Genomic DNA, 22,682 nt, shown 5'->3' with positions numbered 1-22,682 from the left:
GAGCGGAAGAAGGCCTAACGGTGTGCGGGACCGTAGCCCAGCTTCATGGAGACGGTTCGAATGGTCCTCGCCGATACCCCAGGAGCAACAGTGTCCCTAATTTGCTGGGAAGTGGCGGTGCGGTCCCCTACGGCACTGCGTAGGATCCTACGGTCTTGGCGTGCATCCGTGCGTCGCTGCGGTCCGGTCCCAGGTCGACGGGCACGTGCACCTTCCGCCGACCACTGGCGACAACATCGATGTACTGTGGAGACCTCACGCCCCACGTGTTGAGCAATTCGGCGGTACGTCCACCCGGCCTCCCGCATGCCCACTATACGCCCTCGCTCAAAGTCCGTCAACTGCACATACGGTTCACGTCCACGCTGTCGCGGCTTGCTACCAGTGTTAAAGACTGCGATGGAGCTCCGTATGCCACGGCAAACTGACTGACACTGACGGCGGCGGTGCACAAATGCTGCGCAGCTAGCGCCATTCGACGGCCAACACCGCGGTTCCTGGTGTGTCCGCTGTGCCGTGCGTGTGATCATGGCTTGTACAGCCCTCTCGCAGTGTCCGGAGCAAGTATGGTGGGTCTGACACACCGGTGTCAATGTGTTCTTTTTTCCATTTCCAGGAGTGTATTATGACTTTGAACACTATTAAGGTAAATACATTGTTTGTTCTCTACGAAAATCTTTCATTTGCTAACTATGCCTATCAGTAGTTAATGCCTTCCGTAGTTTGAATCTTTTATTTAGCTGTCAGTAGTGGCGCTCGCTGTATTGCAGTAGTTCGAGTAATGAAGATTTTTGTGAGGTAAGTGATTTGTGAAAGGTATAGGTTAATGTTAGTCAGGGCCATTCTTTTGTAGGGATTTTTGTAAGTCAGATTGCGTTGCGCTAAAAATATTGTGTGTCAGTTTAAGCACAGTCTTGTATAATTTTTCTAAGGGGACGTTTCAACTTCAATGTAGGCCCGTGCTGTGATAGTGCTACACTAAACAACAAGGGCTCAAGCCCCCTCCATGAAAAACACGACCACACCGTAACACCACCGCCTCCGAATTTTACTATTGGCACTACACACGCTGGCAGATGATGTTCACCGGGCATTCGCCATGCCCACACGCTGCCATCGGATCTCCACATTGTGTACTGTGATTCGTCACTCCACACAACGTTTTTCCACTGTTCAATAGTCCAATGTTTATGCTCCTTACACCAAGCAATTCGTCGTTTGGCGTTCAGCGGCGTGATGTGTAGCTTATGAGCAGCCGCTTGACCATGAAGTCCAAGTTTTCTCACCTCCCGCCTAACTGTCATAGTACTTGCAGTAGATCCTGATGCAATTTGGAATTCCTGTGTAACAGTCTAGATAGGTGTCTGCTTATTACACATTACGACCCTCTTCAACTGTCGGCGGTCTCTGTCAGTCCACAGTCGGGCTGTATGCTTTTGTACTGTATGTGTCACTTCACTTTCCACTTCACTGTTACATCGGAAACAGAGGACCTTGGGATGTTGAGGAGCGTGGAAATCTCGCGTACAGACGCATGACACGAGCGAAACCTAATCACCTGACAACATTCGAAGTCGGTGAGTTCCGCGGAATGCCCTATTCTGCTCTCTCACAATGTCTAATGACTACTGTGACAGCTGATATGGAGTACCTGGCAGTAAGTGACAGCACAATGCATCTAATATGAAAAACGTATGTTTTTGAGGGTGTCCGGATACTTTTGATCACATAGTGTATGTGTCGTCCTGATTAAAGAACGTGATATTACCAGACTGGAAGCTACAATTTGTAACTACATTGACTGACCCTAGACAAATAACCAGTGTTTGCAATGCACTACATGCCAGGGCGCTTCTATGTGGCCCAAATTACAGGTGAGTTGCTGTGTTCTGTTTAACAGTGTGCCACATTTAATAGTCATGTCTTTCCTGAACTTAATACAAACCTTAGTTCTATATGCAAGTCCCGCAAGAAAATAGGGAGAAGAATTATTAATGTATCCCCACGAAGATATGTGTTCTGTCCACTTACAGTTCCAATTATTTACCTGTAAACTATGTTAACCCAGACTCCTACAAATATTGCAGATTCCACTAGAATGTGGGCAGAGTTGTCATCACACAGTGAAGAGCAATGTTACTAGGCAGGGAAATAAAAGGTTTATTAAAATAACTACATTTGACGACCATTGGGTTGCTAAAGATGTAAACTTACCTGTAAACTACTTGGAAACCATTAACGTAAATTCCAACACTATTTACAATTTTGTAGACACCTTACAGATTTTATAAAGTGCCCTGATATGCATCTTCCTCTCCAAGCACAGTCATTGTCTGAGGTCATTATGTCTTCAGACTTGGGCTCCACTGGTGTGGCGTTTAATACCCTTGTATCAGCGTTCTCAGTATGTCAATGCTGCAGAACTAGTGCAGACCCATGTCGGTGTGCCCGTGGCCTGACATACAGCTGTCACAGTGCCTGCTGGCACTGGGCCCTCGGCGCAGACTCATCTATCTGTGATTCAGTAGCCATCTCACCAGTTTTATAAAGTGCTCTGATACATGTCTGCCGGCCTGAGTGGCCGTGCGGTTCTAGGCGCTACAGTCTGGAGCCGAGCAACTGCTACGGTCGCAGGTTCGAATCCTGTCTTGGGCATGGATGTGTGTGATGTCCTTAGGTTAGTTAGGTTTAATTAGTTCTAAGTTCTAGGCGACTGATGACCTCAGAAGTTAAGTCGCATAGTGCTCAGAGCCAATTTTGATACATGTCTTCCTGATTAAAGAACGTGGCATTACTAGATTGGAAGCTACATTTTATAACTAAAGTGTTTAACGCAGCACATACAGTATTCACAATGCACATCATGGCAGATGCTTCCATAGTAGTGTAAACTACACAACAGTTGCTGTGTTGTGTTCTACAGTACATCCACTGGGCCCATAATAGTTTTACAATATGCACAGTCAGAGGAATTGTAATGTCTCCAACATCTCTTACATAGCCTACAGAACAGTTGCTGTGTTCTGTGAAAGAAATTAAATAAAAATTTTGTACAACAATATTTCTTTCTTTATTCGTTACCTTGAGAGTTAGTTTCATTTTCCATGGATCATTTGAATGATAGATCATAATGATCTGGACAAATCACTTTACACTCATATAGTTCAGGTATACAGCTGAAGATGAAGAGACAGAGAAAGTCTATGAGGGTATTTAAAGTAAGTATGTAAAGGAAGATGAAAATGTAATAGTCATGGGAGACTGGAATGCAGTTGTAGCTGAAGGCATAGAAGAAAATGTTACAGGAGAATATGGCCTTGGGACAAGGAATGAGAGAGGGGAAAGACTCGTTGAGTTCAGTAACAATTTTCAGTTAGTTAATATTGAATACTCTGTTCAGGAATCACAAGAGGATGAGGTATATTTGGAAAAGGCCAAGTGATACAGTAAGATTTCAGTTAGATTACACCATGGTCAGACAGAGAGTCCAAAACCACATACGGGATTGTAAGGCATACCCAGGAGCAGGCATAGTCTCAGATCAGTAGTGATGAAGAATAGGCTGAAGTTCAAGAGAGTAGCTGAGAAGAATCAATATGCAAAGTGGGATACTGAAGTACTAAGGAATGGTGAGATATGCTTGAAGTTCTCCAAGGCTGTAGATGCAGCAATAAAGAATAGTCCAGTATGCAGTACAGTTGAAGAGGAATGGACATCTCTAAAAAGGGATCACAGAAGCTGGAAAGAAAACATAGGTACAAAGAAGGTAACTGTAAAGAAACCATGGGTAACAGAAGAAATTCTTCAGATGATAGATGAAAGAAGGAAGTACAAAAATGTTCAGGGAAATTCAGGAGTACAGAAGTACAAGTCACTGAGGAATTAAATAAATAGGAGGTGCAGGGAAGCTAAGACCAAATGACTGCGTGAAAAATGTGAAGAAATCGAAAAAGAAATGATAGTCAGAAGGACTGACTCAGCATACAGGGGAGTCCAAACAACCTTCAGTGAAACTGAAAGCAATTGTGGTAACATTAAGAGTGCAACCAGAATTCCATTGTTAAATGCAGAGGCGAGAGCGGATAGGTGGAAAGAGTACATTCAAGGCCTCTGTAAGGGGGATGTGAGGGGGAAGATTTGTCTGATGTGATAGAAGAAAAAACAGGAGTTGTTTAAGAAGAGATAGATAAGGGATTCAGAATTAGAATTGAGAAATCATTAGGGGGAAGTAGCAACAAAATGACTATTCATGTTGGTGTGTAGAATGTATGAGTCTGGCAATATATGGTCTGACTTCCAGAAAAATATCAACAATACAATTCGAAAGACTGCAAGAGTTGACAAGTGTGAGAATTATCACACAATCAGCTTAACAGCTCATGCATCCACATTGCTGACAAGAACAATACACAGAAGAATGGAAAAGAAAACTGAGGATATGTTACATGATGATCAGTTTGGCTTTAGGAAAGGTAAAGGCACCAGAGAGGCAATTCTAACGCAGATGATAATGGAAGCAAGGCTAGAGAAAAATCAAGACACGTTCATAGGATTTGTCGACCTAGAAAAAGCGCTCAGCAGTGTAAAATGGTGCAAGATGTTAGAAATTCTGAGAAAAATAGGAAGAGACAGGTAATATACAGTATGTACAAGAACCAAGAGGGAATAATAAAAGTGGATGACCAAGGACGAGATGCTCAGATTGAAAAGGGTGTAAGACAGGGATGTAGTCTTTTGCCCCTGCTTTCCAGTCTGTACGTCGAAGAAGCAATGATGGAATTAAAATAAAGGTTCAGCATTGGAATTAAATCTCAGGATGAAAAGGGTAACAATGATACAATATGCTAATGACACTGCTATCCTGAGTGAAAGTGAAGAGGAGTTACATGATCTGCTGAATGGAATGGACAGTCTAATGAGTTGCGAATATGGATTGAGAGTAAATCAAAGAAAAACAAAAGTAATGAGAAGTAGCATAAATGAGAACAGCGAGGAACTTAACATCAGGATTTAATGGTCACAAATTACATGAAGTTAAGGTATTCTGCTCCTAGGCAGAATCAAATATGGGTGGAGCAAGAGGGGCACAAAAAGTAGACTAGCACTGGCAAAAAGGGCATTCCTGGCCAAGAGAAGTCTACTAGTATCAAACATAGGCCTTCATTTGAGGAAGAAATTTCTGAGAATGTACATTTGGAGTGCAACATTGTATGATAGTGAAACATGGATTGAGGGGAAAACTGGAACAGAAGAGAATCGAAGCATTTGAGATGTGGTGCTACAGACAAATGTTGAAAATTAGGTGGATTGAGAAGCTAAGGAATGAGGAGATTCTGCGTAGGATTGGAGAGGAAAGGAATATGTGGAAAACACCAACAATGAGAAGGGACAGGTTGATAGGACATCTGTTAAGACATCAGAGGCTGACTTCCATGGTACTAGAGGGAGCCCTAGAGGGCAAAAACTGTGGAGGAAGACAGAGATTGGAATACATCCAGCAGATAATTGAGGACATAGGTTGCAAGTGCTTCTCTGAGATGAAATGGTTGGCACAGGAGAGAAATTCGTGGTGGGCTGCATCAAAACAGTCAGATAACTGAGGACTCAAAAAACAACAAATAAAAAAATGAGGCACTTGAAAAGGTTCTTGATTTAATCCAATACTGAAATACGGTTTCATGATCAAAAATTGTAAACTACCACCTGTTCCCCCTGCCCTCATGACAAAAGTTTCTTCATGGTACCTTTGGGCCAAATACCAACACACTTCACAAGTATTTGTGTTCTCAGCTACAGTAACAAGTGCTCAGTGGATTACATGCTGTGGTGAAAATTGACAAATTAAAACTGTGCGCCACAACATATCTCGAGTATGTACATTTGCCATTTGCAAGCATACTTTATGGGCCAGGGTATCTATGAAGTTTGGGAAGTATTGATAGAAAAAGTGAAACTTGAGGTATGAAACGACGGTACAACAGGTTGTGCAGTGGCAGCAAGAACAGAGCTGCAGTGTTGAGTTCCATTTCCATACAGTTTAACCTGTCAGAGGTGTTAATTACTTTAACACCACCAACAAAATTCCATGTTTAAGAGAGATTGAAGGGAATGATACGCAATCTTCAATGACAACTATAGTTTTTTATTTTTAGATAATGTTTTTAATTGATATTACTGGTATGTTGGGCTTTCGCACATGGGAAAACTGAAAAATTACTTCAACCTCAGTTTTTCATACCAGTATATGTAATTTCTGTCAAATACCAGGCACACAAGGGAGGCAGTAGATAGCAGGTTTGTTAATGTATTTTTACTTTTCACCATATTTACTGCTACAGTGAATACAAGTGGGAAAACTCCATGGAAGAGGAAGTCGGAGGGCTACTCTTTGTTGAAAACATTCACCAGAATTATAGCCAAATTCTGCAGCCCTGAAATTTCAAACAAGACAGTTATAGATCAAAAAAAAAATTGGCCATAATTTTTGGGCCTGAAATTTCTTTCATCATAGTTTTCTGGTAACAGTGTATTTTCTGATTCCAACCCCAACAGCATCTGTTGACTTTCTCACATTCGTAACTTTAAGAGACACATATATTGTCTACTATGTCGTCTACTATTATGTTACCAAGAGAGGTGTCAGTGGATGCAGCAGCATTTTTGAACATGAGCCTATGATGGCCTCTATAAAACATTAATTCACTAGTCTCTTGACTGGATTAACTTTGAAATAATTATTAATAAATGTTAAGGTGTACTTCTTTTGCACAATTATATGTATTTGTTTTTTACAGTCAGTGTTATTTCAGTGTATGTATTGAAATTATTAACCGATATCATATGACATATGCACAACACTTCTGGTGTTTTTTAGTGTTGTAATATATACAGAAACACACTGAAAAGCTTGTTAATGTGTTGCAGAATAGGCTGTGCTGAGAAATAATGGTAAAAAGTGATATTTTGCACTATTTACAAGTTAATAAGGACTAGTTGCCAATCAGGCCATTGTATACGTAAATTCAAGTGGCTTGCCAGAGACATTGTCACCAAATGTGTTCTTCGCTTGGTTCCCTAAAACTGAAAAAGACAGAGATACAAGAATTGGACGTGGGGTTGGTAGTAAGGATTGAACTCGAGCCAAAGACAGAGCAGTCTCATGCACCATCATCTACACTATGAGAACAACTGACACTAATTTTATCTGGCAGGTCACTTGAATTTGTGCATGAAATGGCTTAAATGAATAACTTAAATGCTAATTAACTTGTAACCAGCACAACACATAAAACTTTTTTTTCTTTACAATTATTTCTCTGCACAAGCAACCCTGCAACACCCTTACAAACTTTTCAGGTGGTTTCTGATTGCCCTGTATAATGTGTCATGTTTCTCTTACTTTTCTTGAATTAACTAATTTTATTGTACTGTTTTCCCATATTATAAAGGGCTTGTCATTTCTGAAAACATATGCATAGTGCCATTCAAATAACAAAACTGCCACCACTGATGTGCAGATCACACATTAAGTAAGAATAAAATAGTGAAAGGAAACTTTAGTGAACTATGAGTACAATGAGAATGACAATTTTTTTTATGTGTGACAATACTTTATTTTATGGGTACACAGAGAAACAGTATTCTCAGAAAAGTGACTAGTAACTGCACACTACACATACTACTGTTTCTAATTTTAGATCAGTATAAGAGATTACTTCAATACCTAAGCTGCCATGAAAAAAGACGGCTGCAAAAAAATTGCAGTTTCTTTTTTTCCCCTTAAACAGCACCTTAAATAAACGTGAGTCTTAACACTCCACTGAATGCTGAACTTCTCAGTCAGATTAAATTTTGGTAATATATACTGTTATTTGAAAGCTATTAACCATGCATGAGATAACAGCACCTCAACACATCTGTGCTGACAATTTTCAATGTAAATGCTAACAGGGTTTAACAACAGTATATTGTAATAAATTGTCTTACGGATAGTGGAATAAACCTGTTTTTTTTTTTTTTTTCAAACAGATATTTTAGATTCATGTACGTATCTATAACAGTTCTAACCTGTCACAAATACAGCAGTATGTTACTGGTACATAAAAAAGAGCCTTTTGACAACAGTTGCAAATTCTGAAGTAATCTTATGTACAAAGACGTCCATATTGCATCAGCTAAAGGGAAAACAAACAACTAAAACCAGTTGTGGTAACTTAACATCTATGTGATCAGAACAGATACTCTTTTAATCATCACAGAATAATGTTTACAATTGTCTGAAGGTGTTTGGAAAGGTCTGATACCTTGGAATGCATCTTTGCATCCTTTCTTGTTATAATAAAAATCTGTGTTCCAAAAATGTTCGATTTCTTTCAAGATAGAACTTCTAACTCAATGATACATCACACACTTTGGAAGAGCGCTGTGTTATATCTTAATATTCTCAGTATCACAGGCAGAGCAAATACAAGTACTCATTTAAAGCTACCACATGTAAAAGTAATATTATAACGTCAGAAAACAGCAACTAACTTACAATATAACAAAAATTATATATTAAATGGAACTTACTAATTTGTATATTATCTACTGTACAGGTAAAGCACATATACTACAAAATTTCTGTTCAATATTTATCAAAAAAGGTCTTCCTGTACACAGTCACTTTTCTCTCTCTCTCTGCTTCAGAATACACAAGTTAAATACAACTTTTTCGAGCATAAAACAAAGAGAGTAAGTTCTTCAGTCAAAGATAAAACTGTCTGTTTCATTCACCATAAGGACTAGCACCTCATATCAGTTCACAATTTGCAGCGTCAACTGACACAGGAAACGGCACTGAGTGTGGCATTATAGCAACACTACAAATGCTCTTACGCCAGAGGCCGTGGAAGTGATTCTCGTCGACGTTTTGGTATTCTGCGTCCAATATGAATCAGCATTTGTCCACTTTTAAAGTCCTTGAAAACAGCTATGGCTTCCTGATGGCTCAGACCATGTAACGGTTTGCCGTTGACAGCTAGAATCTCATCACCTGTAAGTGAGAAACAATTTCAATACTATTATTTCCTGCAAAGACTTTCCAAAATACAATACTGAACCATGTTCAGTGATGGCATTTAATTGATACATAATGTCACAAATGATTCCAAGCATGAAGGGAACAATAATGAAATGAAAGCTGTTTACTTCACAGAAGCAAGCATCCACATTGCAAAGAAGGAGCTGAAATATTATTATGAAGGCTAAATTACTGGAACTGGAATATTCCAGAAGTTATTTAGGAGTAGTTATAGCTCTTAACATGGCTGCTAAACAAAAAAACTGAAATACATTCACCATTCTGCACTGTAAGAAGTGACCATGACTCTAGATGCTAATCAGGACTGGTGTAAATCTGTTTTCAGCCCACAACTTGAAAGTATTTTCCCTCCTTTAAGACTTCAAGTTCTGTTAACAAACAACCTTCATAATTTTTGCTACATATCATCATTTATACAAAAATTTCTCGCTTATATTTAGACTTTTGTCTTCCTGCAATGTTGTTGTTGTGGTCTTCAGTCCTGAGACTGGTTTGATGCAGCTCTCCATGCTACTCTATCCTGTGCAAGGTTCTTCATCTCCCAGTACATACTGCAACCTACATCCTTCTGAATCTGCTTAGTGTATTAATCTCTTGGACTCCCTCTACGATTTTTACCCTCCAAGCTGCCCTCCAATACTAAATTCCTTGATGCCTCAGAACATGTCCCACCAACCGATCCCTTCTTCTAGTCAAGTTGTGCCACAAACTCCTCTTCTCCCCAATTCTATTTGATACCTCCTCATTAGTTATGTGATCTACACATCTAATCTTCATCATTCTTCTGTAGCACCACATTTCGAAAGCTTCTATTCTCTTCTTGTCCAAACTATTTATAGTCCATGTTTCACTTCCATACATGGCTACACTCCATACAAATACTTTCAGAAACGACTTCCTGACACTTAAATCTATACTCGATGTTAACAAAATTCTCTTCTTCAGAAACGCTTTCCTTCCCATTGCCAGTCTACATTTTATATCCTCTCTACTTCGACCATCATCAGTTATTTTGCTCCCCAAATAGCAATACTCCTTTACTACTTTAAGTGTCTTATTTCCTAATATAATTCCCTCAGTATCACCCGATTTAATTCGACTACATTCCATTATCCTTGTTTTGCTATTGTTGATGTTCATCTTATATCTTCCTTTCATGACACTGTCCATTCTGTTCAACTGCTCTTCTAAGTCCTTTGCTGTCTCTGACAGAATTACAATGTCATCGGCAAACCTCAAAGTTTTCATTTCTTCTCCATGAATTTTAATGCCTACTCCGAACTTTTCTTTTGTTTCCTTTACTGTCTGCTCAAAATACAGATTGAATAACATCGGGGAGAGGGTACAACCCTGTCTCACTCTCTTCACAACCACTGCTTCCCTTTTGTGCCCCTCGACTCTTTATAACTGCCATCTGGTTTCTGTACAAATTGTAAATAGCCTTTCACTCCCTGTATTTTACCCCTGCCACCTTCAGAATTTGAAAGAGGGTTTCTGCAATATGACATTCAAAAAGTGAAAATGAAGTAAGGTTGGTTAGAGTTCAGTGACATAGTGAAGTAAGGTTGGTTAGAGTTCAGTAACGTAGTGATACCACAACAATGGAAATGGGTCAATGCACCCACTGATGAGTGCAATGGGAAAGTGATGTCATCAATATTTCATTCACTGCAGGGTAATAGTGGAGGTGACATGATTCTCTCAACTTTGTATCCAGGAAATGTGCAGTGTTAATGATTTTATTAAGTACTGGGAAGTGCAATAATCAAACTGGAAATAAAACGAAGGAAGTGACGTCCAACAAGGAAATGCAGCTAACTCGTTAGGGCGACCATTAAAGGTGCTGCTGAGACTAATATTTTGATCCAACTGATCACTATTTGTATTGCCCAAAGTCCTCTAGGCACTGCAGTTTAATTAGTTGTGCACATTATCATAACCAGTAACTAGGAATACCAGTTACTTTGCAATGATCTTGTTCCTGAAAGCCATACAGTACTGGACCATCACCAGTGAATGATGGACCGAGGCAGTGGTTGCAGACCATGAGGCACATTTTCCCTTCCATGCAATAAAGTATTTCTGGCATATACCAGCAAAATTATGTGGGGCAGCTGATGTTAAGGTAGAGAATGAACATTGATGTAGCATGTGTAATCGTACCTTCCTTGAGCCTCCCGCAGTCTGCAGCTTGTCCATGAGGAAACACAGTCTTCACATAGATGCCCATGGAACCGCGTGGGGAATCGCGGCCTCCGACAATGCTGAACCCGAGCCCTTTGTGGCCTGGCCCCTTGGTGAAGGCAACAGTCAGGATGGTGAAGGAAGCCCCACGGCCGTGGCGTGGCAGCGTGCAGAAACGGCTCTCCTCCTCTCCGTCTGCTGCACCCTCACCCTCCGCTTCCTCCTCCACCACTTCTGATATGCGCTCTCCTGTTGATGCTGCCTGTGGACAAAAGTCAAAGTGTGACTCTACCAACATCATGGAGTTTTGATAGGCATTGTTTAAGAGTAGCTATCTACATATATCTGATAAATTGGGTTATGTCCTCCAGCTAGCGGGTAAATGGGAGAGTCTTCCATCCCAAAGAGTTCAGTGAGGGAAATTACTTGCTGGAAAGTGATTATAAGAGGAACACTCAAAAAATGGCAGAGACCTGTATCCTGGCAGTTAGAAAGGCAAGTGTTATGGCTGGGTCAGCTATTTCGGCAGCTTCTGGGCAATCCTCTTGATGATCATTCTATACTACTGCTCTGCTACTAACTCTAGCTGCAGCTACTAGTGTGACAATGATGATGGCCACTGCGGCACCAACACTGTGCCTTTTTCAGATTACATTGAGCCACAGAGCCATCATAGCTATACAGGGTATTTCCGTAAGTGTGTGCAAAAATTTAACAGGACACAGAGGATGCTCCACAGAACAATTTGAGATAGTGAACCTGGGGTGCGAGATGCCATCTTAAGGAGATAATGGGAATAAGATCACATTACTGTGAACTTTTGTATTTACATTTGTTATAGTTAACTGCCAATACCATCACTGACATAATGAACATACCACTTGTATCGTATCTTACAAAACGTGCAGAAACTGACAAATATCCCTCGTGTTTCGAATCACATCACAGGCAGCTACAATTCTGACAAGTAATTCCATCTCCGTATCCACTGGGGTCTCATACGTAAGTGACTTTGGATAACCCCATAGCAAATACTCAACGCGATTCAGGGCAGGTAAAATCGATGACAATGGAATAGGACCTCCCCTTCCAATCCAGCGACCAGGAAATACAGCATTGAGGTGGTTGCGGACATCCATACTGAAGTGAGGTGGTCATTGTCATGTTGTATTCACATCCTCTCACGAACAGCCAAGGGTATGTTCTCCAACATCTCAAATAGAATTCTTTGCACGAACCTTAAGCTTTGCACGAACCTTAAGTACATGGGGCTATCCAAACTTCCTAGTAATCAGGCTCGTCCTCTTTGTTTCCTTGCAGAAAATAAAGAATGTAATGTAAATAAACAGCACAGCAGGTTTAAACTTATACACATGTTAGTTGTAAATAAGATGGAAAATAGTAAAGCTAGACAAAACAATAGACAAGTTTACTTCCATATATCCTTAAGCTACCTTCTCTGACCCCAGGTTCCATGCCCCAAATTGTTCAGTGGAGCAGTCTCTATGTCCTGTTAGATTTTTGCGCGCACTTACAAAACACCTTATCTAGAGTTTAACTCATTAACTTCCCAGAATATTGTAGACTGCTACATCACACACCATTAGACCCTCCTGAAAGTATTCAAAGTTTCTGGATTTTGGAGCAGATACGTCTGGTGTTGTCCAGTACCTCACTTTTGTATGTAACGTCTCTTCACCCTAACCCACGAAGCTACTGCCCTGTTTATGTGGCTGTTCTAGTAAAAGAATTTAGTGGATGGCCTGTTTCTTAAAGGGGCCTGACACATTCAAAGTAGCAGCACAATGGCAATTGTCCTCTGTTATCTTACTAAGCAATTTAACTTGTTACGTATTTGATAATGGTTTATGGAGCACTCAACATCATGGACATCAGCGTATACAACTTCCTAATCTTGCCATTTCCAATCTCGCCACTTCCCGAAATGATAATGAGATGATGAGGACAACCCAGTCCCCGGGCGGAGAAAATCCCTGACCCGGCCGGGATTCAAACCTGGGACCCCGTGATCTGTAGGCAGCAGCGCAAGGCACTAGACCACGAGCTGCGGACTTCTTATGTATTTGTATTACGGCATGTGAGATAAAAAGTCGTGACACAATGAGCTACTTCACTAAAGGCAGGTAAAGAAAAGATGTTACAAGCCACGCATAGCATTTCTACCTAATGTGCTACAAGCCAGTGTCACTAATCGCATCCATGACAGGAAAAAAAAGTTTGATAACATGAAAAGGTGCAATATGTTCAAACATTGTTGAAAAATTCTTATTAGCTATTAGGAAGGACGACTATGTACAAGAACGAGAATGATAATAATAAGAATAGAAGAAAAAAATGAGCTCTCGGAATTAATGGGCCGTAAGGCAGCATTCTCCCGTTCTATTCACCCGGTACACCGAACAAGCAACGACGGAAATAAAGGATAGGTTCAGGAGTGGGAATAACATTTACAGACAGCAAATCATGCAAGAATTTAAGTAGTAACCAATAGCAGAAAAGAAATTAGCGACAACTTAACATCAGGATTGGGGACTGATAGTGGATGAAGTGAAGGAATTTCATTCACCATCTTCAGGCCTCTCTAAGATGATGAAACTTATGTGTGGCTCGATGCTCTTCATTGCAACCCACTTCTGTGACCTTTGTGTCTCTAGTCTATCCCATTTATCCAACCGTGGAAAGAAGACCTACAGTTTTATCACAAGACCTCCAGGCCATACCCTCTATGTAAACTGGGTAATATGAATGACCCTTCATAACACACTTCCACAGAGGCCGCTATTACAACGATGTCCGCTTCGGCATTCATACACTGATCAGCCAAAACATTACGACCACCGCCCACCGAGAATTTGGATGCCTCCTGGAGGATTTGCGGGCACGTGACGCGGTAGGCACGGGCAGGGGATCGCCTTAGCGAAGATTATGGGCTACACGTGGGGAAATCCATTGAGATAACCGACTTTGACAAAGGGCAGATTATTTATTAAGCACAACCTGTGAACGAGTATCTCGAAAACGGCGAAGCTGGTATAATGTTCACTTGCTACTATCGTGGGCATCTACGGAAACAGGTGGGGTAGTGAACTACCACTAGGTGCTAAATCGTTGGACTGTTCACGACTTTTCAAAGAACGTGCGCTGAAGAGGCTTGTCTGCTCTGTACAGTACGAAAGATAGTGATCTGTGGCATCTCTGCCGAAAGCACACAATACTGGTGAACAAACAAGTGTTTTCGGAGCGCACCGTTCATCGTACATTGTTGAACATGAATCTTCACAGCAGACCACACCTACGTGTTCACGTGTTGACCCAACGACATCGTCAATTACGATTGCAGTGGACACGGGGCTATCGGGATTCCAACGTCGATCAATGGAAACGCGTCGGCTCATAGAGTGAATCACATTTCTGCTATACATACGCCATCATCAGGGTGAACGGTGGCTTGAAACGTGCAGCGCGCCACGGACGCAAGCTGGTGGGAGTGGCATTGTTCTATGGGAGACATGCTCCTGCGTTTGCACGGAAACTGTGGCGTAATCGAAGGCACGCTGACTGTTATGAACCACCTACAGCCCTTCCTTTATGCCTGATGTCTTCCCCGACGGCGAGTCATTTTTCAGTAGTATGTCTCCGAGTCTCGAAGCCAGAGCCGCGCTACTGTGGTTTGAGCAGCATTATAGTGAATTCACGTTGATGTCTCGGCGATCAAATTCGCCCGATGTAAATCCTATGGAACCCATATGTGTCGCTACTGGGCGCCATCACCGCGTACTCAAATCAGTGGCCATTATTTACGCGAATTACATGACCTGTGAATACACATATAATACCACATACCTCCACAAGCCTACCAGCAAACTGTCGAGTCCCGTAACGAAGAATCAGTGATGTCTTTCGTTCCAAAGACGGACAAATAGGTTATTCAGCAGGTGGTCATTATGTTTTGGATCATCAATGCATCTCCCGAAGGGCTCACGAGCATTGGAGGTTACTGGTCGTAAAGAGGCATCATTCCGTTACCTGCTAAACCATATGGCTGATGTTGCTATGAGTTATTATCTATTATAGACTGTCCAGTGGACTGCAAGGAAAATAACGGCATAAAAATTCTGTGGGAGGGTACTTGACTGCATGTGAGAACAAGAGCGTTCCGTTAGGCATGATTCCTATATCGATTTGACTTTGCTCACTATCGAGATGTGTTATGACGGTTACACAGTTTTCCGCATGATTACCCGGCTTAACATGGAGGGGCCTGAAAATAGTGCGCTGTAGCGCAGAATTCGATAGCAAATTAAGCAGAACCTTTCAATACAGATGAAGGATTCATTCATACCTGAAGCATTCGTGCATACCAAAAGAATTCGTTCATAACTAAATAAAAACACAGTAACAGCTGGTGTCGTCCGGTCTACCTGAAGATCAATTTACGAAGTAAAGCAATTCTCCCTACGTTGCATGGAAAATAACGCATCAAGGATGAAGATACACGATGTCCGCTCAAAAAATTCCGGAAAAATCGAAATTTCGGACAATGGTTGTTGGAAGCAAGCGCTGCTGGCAACCCTGCACACGCCTATGTTTAATGTGTAACTGCCGGAAGTTCCATTGTTGCAAGTCTATTAGTTATCGTTCAGAGCTGTGTTGAGTATAACGTTGTGTCGCACAGTTTGCATTACAATTTGTGTGAAACTCAGGAGCCGGCCGTGTGGTTCTAGGCGCTGCAGTCTGGAACCGCGAGACTGCTACGGTCGCAGGTTCGAATCCTGCCTCGGGCAAGGATGTGGGTGATGTCCTTAGGTTAGTTAGGTTTAACTAGTTCTAAGTTCTAGGGAACTAATGACCTCAGAAGTTAAGTCCCATAGTGCTCAGAGCCATTTGAACAATTTTTGAAACTCAGGAAAATCTCTACAGACACACACCAAATGATGCAGAAAGCCTACGGTGATGTGTAATTAAACCGTACACGGTGTCACGAATAGTTCACACGGTTTAAAAATGGCCGGACGGAAGTTAAAGCAATCTGAGAAGAGCTTTTGGATTGTGCAAATGAGAACGAGGTGTTCCTTAAGATAATCGTAATTGCTGATGAGACTTGCTTCTACGGTTATGATGTTGAGACCAAGGTTCAATCTTCACAATGGCTCAGGAAAGATAAATATTCTAAAAAAATAAAAGAGAGAGAGAAGCAGCAGAGGTCAGGTCAAGTGTCAAAGCCATCGGGACCTGTAGCAAGGCCATCGGGACCTGTAGCAACGCCTGCGAGTAAATGTGAGAAGGAAACGGCCTGAAATTTGATAATTCATGGCCCTTGCATCACGATAACGCAACCCCGCCGCACATTCATTTCTGCTGGCGTGACAATGCACAAAAAATGAAATCAATGTTCTGCATCATCCACCGTATTCTCCACATCTGGCCCCTGCGGACTTATTTTTTTAATTTCCAAATTTGAAATTCCTGAAATTCCTGTTGAAAGGACGAAGATCTGCAACCACAGGCGAGATTTAAAAAAGAATTCGCAGACGGCGCTTCGTGCGATCCAGCAAGAGGCGTATCAAGACTGCTTTCGGAAGCGGAAACGGTGTTGGGAGCGGTGTATCAATTGTGGATAAGAGTACTTCGAGAAGGAGGTCATGCCCAATAAGTGAAAGGTAAGCGTAGACAACTTTTGTGGACAAACTTCCGAAATTTTTTGAACAGGCCTAGTAAACGCAAACTAGCAAAGGTGTTGAAAACTGAGTAGACTTACAGGAAATATAGATGTTCTCCGAAGAAATGGGAGGAAAGAAATATATACGGAAAACACGAACTGAAAGCTACAGGATGCTAGGACATGCGTTAAGACATCAGGAAGTAACTTCCACGGTATTCGAGGAAGATTTCAGTAGCACGTGCAAAAATCATTTTACAATGAAATGAATACCCCTAGCTGCATACAAGCGTTGGTGTAAGTCAACGGGGACAGCTGAAAATGTTTTTTGTGGTGGTGGTTAGTGTTTAACGTACTCGACCGGGTAGTAGCAGTGATCCTGGAACGGGTGTCTTGCGACATCCGCCCCGAACGAGTCCCGGTCGGAGCTGAAAATGTATGCCCCGACCGGGACTCGTTCGGGGCGGATGTCGCAAGACACCCGTTCCAGGATCACTGCTACTACCCGGTCGAGTAGCTCTTCACTTGACCACACAAGGCTGAGTACGTTCTACACCAATCCTCCCACCAAGGAGATCCCTGGCAGTGCCGGGAAGCGAAACTGAGTCTTCTGCATGGAAGAGCTATGGAGGTGAGCAAATAATGCTAGGAATTGCCCTCAAAATAACTTATTCAGTCTCCCACAAGGGTTAGAACTGAAATTTTAAAAACCTGAAAAAGGTAAAGAAAATGTCCGGAATGATTGGGAAAATCCTGCTGGACATTAAAATTATTACCCCTGGAAGTGAAGAAAGAGGTAATAAACTTTTTAAAAGGCTTATTTATCTTTAATGCCATCTATAACATATACTAAAATAATAAACAGCCAGTTGCATAAAAGAAATTTAATGTCTATACCGGTTTCGGGCACTTAGTGCCCTTCTTCAGACGATTATACCTACAAAATGCGATAGGTACAACCTTCTGAAGAACTAAATGCTAGAAACGGATAAAGTAATTAAATTTCCTTAATGTAAGCTATTGCCTATTATTTCATGATATACGACTACAGCTGCTGAGGAACGATAAAATACCATCTGTAACACATTGCTTATAAACTTGGCATCTGTTCTTGTTAACGGTCATTGCATTACTTGCACGACTTCTATTTTCAGTGTCGACTGGAATAAATGAAGCTGAACAAAATGTGTCCTAAATGTTATAGTTTTTGGGCTAGTTAACGCAGCCCCGGGCATAAAATATATATACGCATGTGAGAAATCCCATAAAATCATCCTCAAGTTTATCAGTAGCATCAACTTTCAGCAGCCTAGGTTTGGATTAAGGTCTCTCCAGTTCAGAAGCATGCCAACTGTAATGCTGAATTCGTAGCTTTATGTATGGTATAATTTCGGGTGAACAGAATGACACCTAAGAAATCCCAAGCTATTTAGCGACTGCCAGAACTGTACTGTTGTTCGTGTCGGTAGGCAATATTAACTGCGCAATTTAGTTATGTCACACATTGCTTTCCTGAGATGAAGACGTTGATGCATGGCAGAAAGTCGCTTAGGACCGCCTCGTATCAATCAGAAGACTTGTGACCCAAGACAAAGGGAATGGGCCCTGTATGGAACCGACGTCATCGGCATGTGTACGCTGTACAGCTCTTTCACGACATTTCAGAATCTGACCCAAAAGACTCTGCCTGTATCCGTCTTGAAGGACATGGCGTTTCCATTTCATTTCAAGATCGCGAAATGAGCTATTACAGTAGAAGAAATTAAATACTCTTCCTCCAACTTACCATGCTTCATAACAGATTATCGGAAGCGGTATTTGACAACACACCTATGGAAGGCAAAACTTTTCTTCAAACTGAATGTTTTGAACTAGTTTTATAAGAAAAAAAATATGTACCAGATGAATGAAATATTCACAGTCGATGCACTTCCATCGTGCCATCACCTATTTAGCTAGAAGCAAGAATTTCGGCTGATGGTATCTGAGTGTTTCTAGAGCTTAGAAGCGCTGTAACGAGTGTGGGTGTTACCATATCTCCTCGCAGCAAAAGCTGCCGAGTCGGCATTTCACAGAACTCGCTGTCAGCCGCCCACCAAGCGGATGCGCGAGCACGTATCTGTCCCGCTCGAAAGGCAGGAAGTGCTCAGAAGTTTGTTTTGTACCGGCTTTGGCACTGTCTGCCGAGTACCATCTGCTACGAAGCACCCGGCGTGATGGTATGGGGTGCCATTAGTTATACGTCTCGGTCACCTCTTGTTCGCATTGACGGCACGTTGAACATTAGACGTTACATTTCAGATGTGTTACGACCCGTGGCTCTACCCTTCATTCGATCCCTGCGAAACCCTACATTTCTGCAGGATAATGCACGACAACATGTTGCAGGTCCTGTACGGGCCTTTCTGGATACAGAAAATGTTCGACTGCTGCCCTGGCCAGCACATTCTCCAGATCTCTCACCAATTGAAAACGTCTGGTCAATGGTGGCCGAGCAACTGGCTCGTCACAATACGCCAGTCACTACTCTTGATGAACTGTGGTATCGTGTTGAAGCTGCATGTGTACCTGTACACGCCATCCAAGCTCTGTTTGACTCAATGCCCAGGCGTATCAAGGCCGTTATTACGGCCAGAGGTGGTTGTTCTGGGCACTGATTTCTCCGGATCTATGCACCGAAATTGCGTGAAAATATAATCACATGTCAGTTCTAGTTTAATATATTTGTCCAATGAATAGCTGTTTATCATCTGCATTTCTTCTTGGTGTAGCAATTTTAATGGCCAGTAGTGTATACCACGTCAACGTAATTTAAGAAGCACTGCTATGCAACCATACTAATAGTAAACGTAATAAAAATGAAACAAATGTAACCTAATGGCTAAAAAGAGAAAATCACGCTCTGGAATAGTGCGCTCTTCTCCCTTCAGGGTGGAGAACTGAAATGTCCTAAAAATAAAAATAAAACAAAAATGTGGTTCAAAGCTAGGCATCAGGGTCAGCTACTGGCCATACCTGGGGCGCCATGCTCCACAGCCGTTTATTTAGATGGCGCAGCCCTTATTAACGACTTCCTTCCCTCAGAGAAAGTGCACACCACCATGTGGCAGATGGGGGCCTTCCCTATATCGAACCTGTCTCTACGCTACGGAGACACCTGTACTGACGCAACGTGAGGACCTCGCTATGTATGCCAAATCTACCAATCAGCATAACATGGAGATAAACAAAAACAGCGGTGAAGTATAAAACAACGAAGTGAAATGGTCGATACACAAAGTAAAACACTTGGATAACCTCTTTCGCTTAAGAGACTTGGCAAAGGAACAAAAACTGAGCGAACTTGCGGGAGACAGGAAGCACCGTAAAACAAGGAAAGTGAAACATATTTCTACCGCCCTCCACGAGGACAGTAACAGTTGCTGCTGGCGCGGCGCCATAATCTTTACGGCATGGGCTCTGCGCCCCGCTAAGAGTTAAGCTCCCTAATGTGGTCTCCCAACCGGCGAGGGAGGGAAAAAAAGGAAGGTGCCGTTTCCACCGGAGCGGGCGAGTTTTGCCAAGTTCTCCACGGGGGCTTATGGTAGAAGTGCGAACCACAATGTGAGCCAGCCCCGCTATAATGGAGGATTACGTCATCACGCTGTTGGGTGAGTAGCAAGTGCTCTCTCTCAGGGCTGCTTAACAACGCGTACCTCCAACATAAAATGTCTGTCTCCATGGTAACAGCTTATTCCGGGATCTTGAAATGGAATGTAAATGTTATGTGCTTGAATACGGATACACGAAGAGCCTTTCGGGTCAAATTCTGAAATGACATGAATGAATGAAAAGAATAAGAAAGATTAGTACGTGAACGAATGAGAAGAATAAAAGAAGATTAGTATTTAAGTTCCCCTAGACGATGTCATTAGAGGCAAAGTTCGGGCTCGAACTGAGAAGGAAATCGCCTGCGTCCTTTTTATAGAACGACCTTAGCATTGACCATCATTAATACCTGCGGAAAACACTGTGTTACCTGGAAACATAGCCGATCGACTCCCTACACCTGAATATGTGGTAGAGGGTAGGCACCCTTGCCTGCTGTTATTACTGTTTTGTACTTCGCTCTATTTCGTAGCCGGCCTGGGTGACCGAGCGGTTCTAGGCGCTTCAGTCTGGAACCGCTACGGTCGCAGGTTTGAATCCTGCCTCGGGCATGGATGTGTGTGATGTCCTTAGGTTAGTTAGGTTTAAGTTGTTCTAAGTTCTAGGGGACTAATGACCTCAGATGTTAAGTCCCATAGTGCTCAGAGCAATTTGAACCCTTTTTCTATTTCGTACTGGTTCCTTTCCTTGTGATAAGTGTACTTTATTGTTGCGGTAAGGATCTTTATTAAACACGTCAATACAAAGACAATTTCAGTTTCGATAACGAACAACATTTAAGCGATTTTTACCTCCGTGCGTGACTTCTGCTTTCTCGGAAGTGTGAGGCACAGGTTACGGCGCCTGTACTGCGGCACACGGGTAGTCCTCCTTCCTCCCCTACGGCTCCTCACATCATTTAGTCTACAATATCTGATCAAAAGTATCCGGACAGCCCTCTGTAATGCGCAACAGACCATCAGAAAGTCACGTGAGACGGTCAGCCAGTTTGAAAGGGGGCAAGGACTGTTCCGTTGTCAGCTGAATGGCTCAAATGGCTCTGAGCACTATGGGACTTAACATCCGAGGTCATCAGTCCCCTTCACAAAAGAACTACTTAAACCTAAGTAACCTAAGGACATCACACACATCCATGCCCGAGGCAGGATTCGAACCTGCGACCGTAGCGGTCCCGCGGTTCCAGACTGAAGCGACTAGAACCACTCGGCCACACCGGCCGGCGTTGTCAGCTGAGAAGCAGGAACAGCAGAGTGGGTAGGTCAGAAGAGTTCAGGGACTTAGAACGCGGACTAGTCATTCAATGTCACCTCAATAACAAATCCATAAGGTGCCAAACCTTCTGAAGTTGTCCTAGCCTTCTGTTAGTGGTATGACAGAGAAGCGAAAACGCGAAGGAACAACCACAGCTAACCATGACCCTCCAGAGCTCATGTGCTACGGGCCGGGACCGTCGAGCAGTACGCATGAAATTATCTCAACGAATAACTCTTGAGTTATAATGTGTTGCCAGCAATCCAGCTAGCACCATGAATGGGAGTACGGCGTTACAGAGAATGAGGACCAGTGGTCGAGCAGCTCCTCACGAGGCACACGTCTGTACAGCTAATGTTATGCATTGTTCCAGGTGGTGTGAAGAGCCACAGCATTGGGCATCAGACGACTGAAAACGAGCCATTTGGAGCGATGAATCACGCTCTATCACGTGACAATCCAATGGAAGGCTTTGAGGTCGGTGAATGTCTGGAGAACGTTACTTGTCATTATGTCGAGTGCCAACAATGAAGTACGGAGGTGCTATTACGTATAGGGGTGTTTTTCGTGGTTAGCGTGTGGTGCATAAGAAAACGCTAAATGCGGAAGAGTTTCGCACTATTATGTACTGCGTACCGTAAAGGAACAGTTTGGAGACGATGATTGCTTGTATCGGCTTAAAGACGTCACAAACCAGCATCTGCGAGGCAATGGTTTGTGGGCAGTAGCATTCCTGAAATAGTGTGGAATGCCCAGAGTCCCGACGCTGACCAATGGAACACTTTTGGTATGAGTTCGAACGTCGACTTCTCTCCAGACCGCAGCGTCGAACATTGC

The 22,682-nt window shown here is 42.5% G+C and overlaps 1 protein-coding gene across 1 annotated transcript in view; it reads right to left on the bottom strand.

Annotated features, from left to right (window-relative positions):
- Positions 1 to 8,030: 8,030 nt before the first annotated feature.
- The window catches only part of LOC126088312 (uncharacterized), a 557,842-nt gene continuing 543,190 nt past the window's right edge, over positions 8,031 to 22,682 (bottom strand). The window contains exons 5-6 of the mRNA XM_049906443.1: positions 11,246 to 11,528; positions 8,031 to 9,034 (exon numbers count right to left, since the gene is read on the bottom strand). Coding sequence (XP_049762400.1) covers positions 8,874 to 9,034; positions 11,246 to 11,528 — 444 coding nt within the window. The 3' untranslated portion in view covers positions 8,031 to 8,873. The remainder of the gene's footprint in view (positions 9,035 to 11,245; positions 11,529 to 22,682) is intronic.

Source organism: Schistocerca cancellata, chromosome 6 (assembly GCF_023864275.1).
Source record: "Schistocerca cancellata isolate TAMUIC-IGC-003103 chromosome 6, iqSchCanc2.1, whole genome shotgun sequence".
Taxonomy (NCBI): Eukaryota; Metazoa; Arthropoda; class Insecta; order Orthoptera; family Acrididae; genus Schistocerca; species Schistocerca cancellata.
The sequence above is the reverse complement of the archived record's forward strand: the minus strand, read 5'-3'. Positions and strand labels throughout refer to the sequence as shown.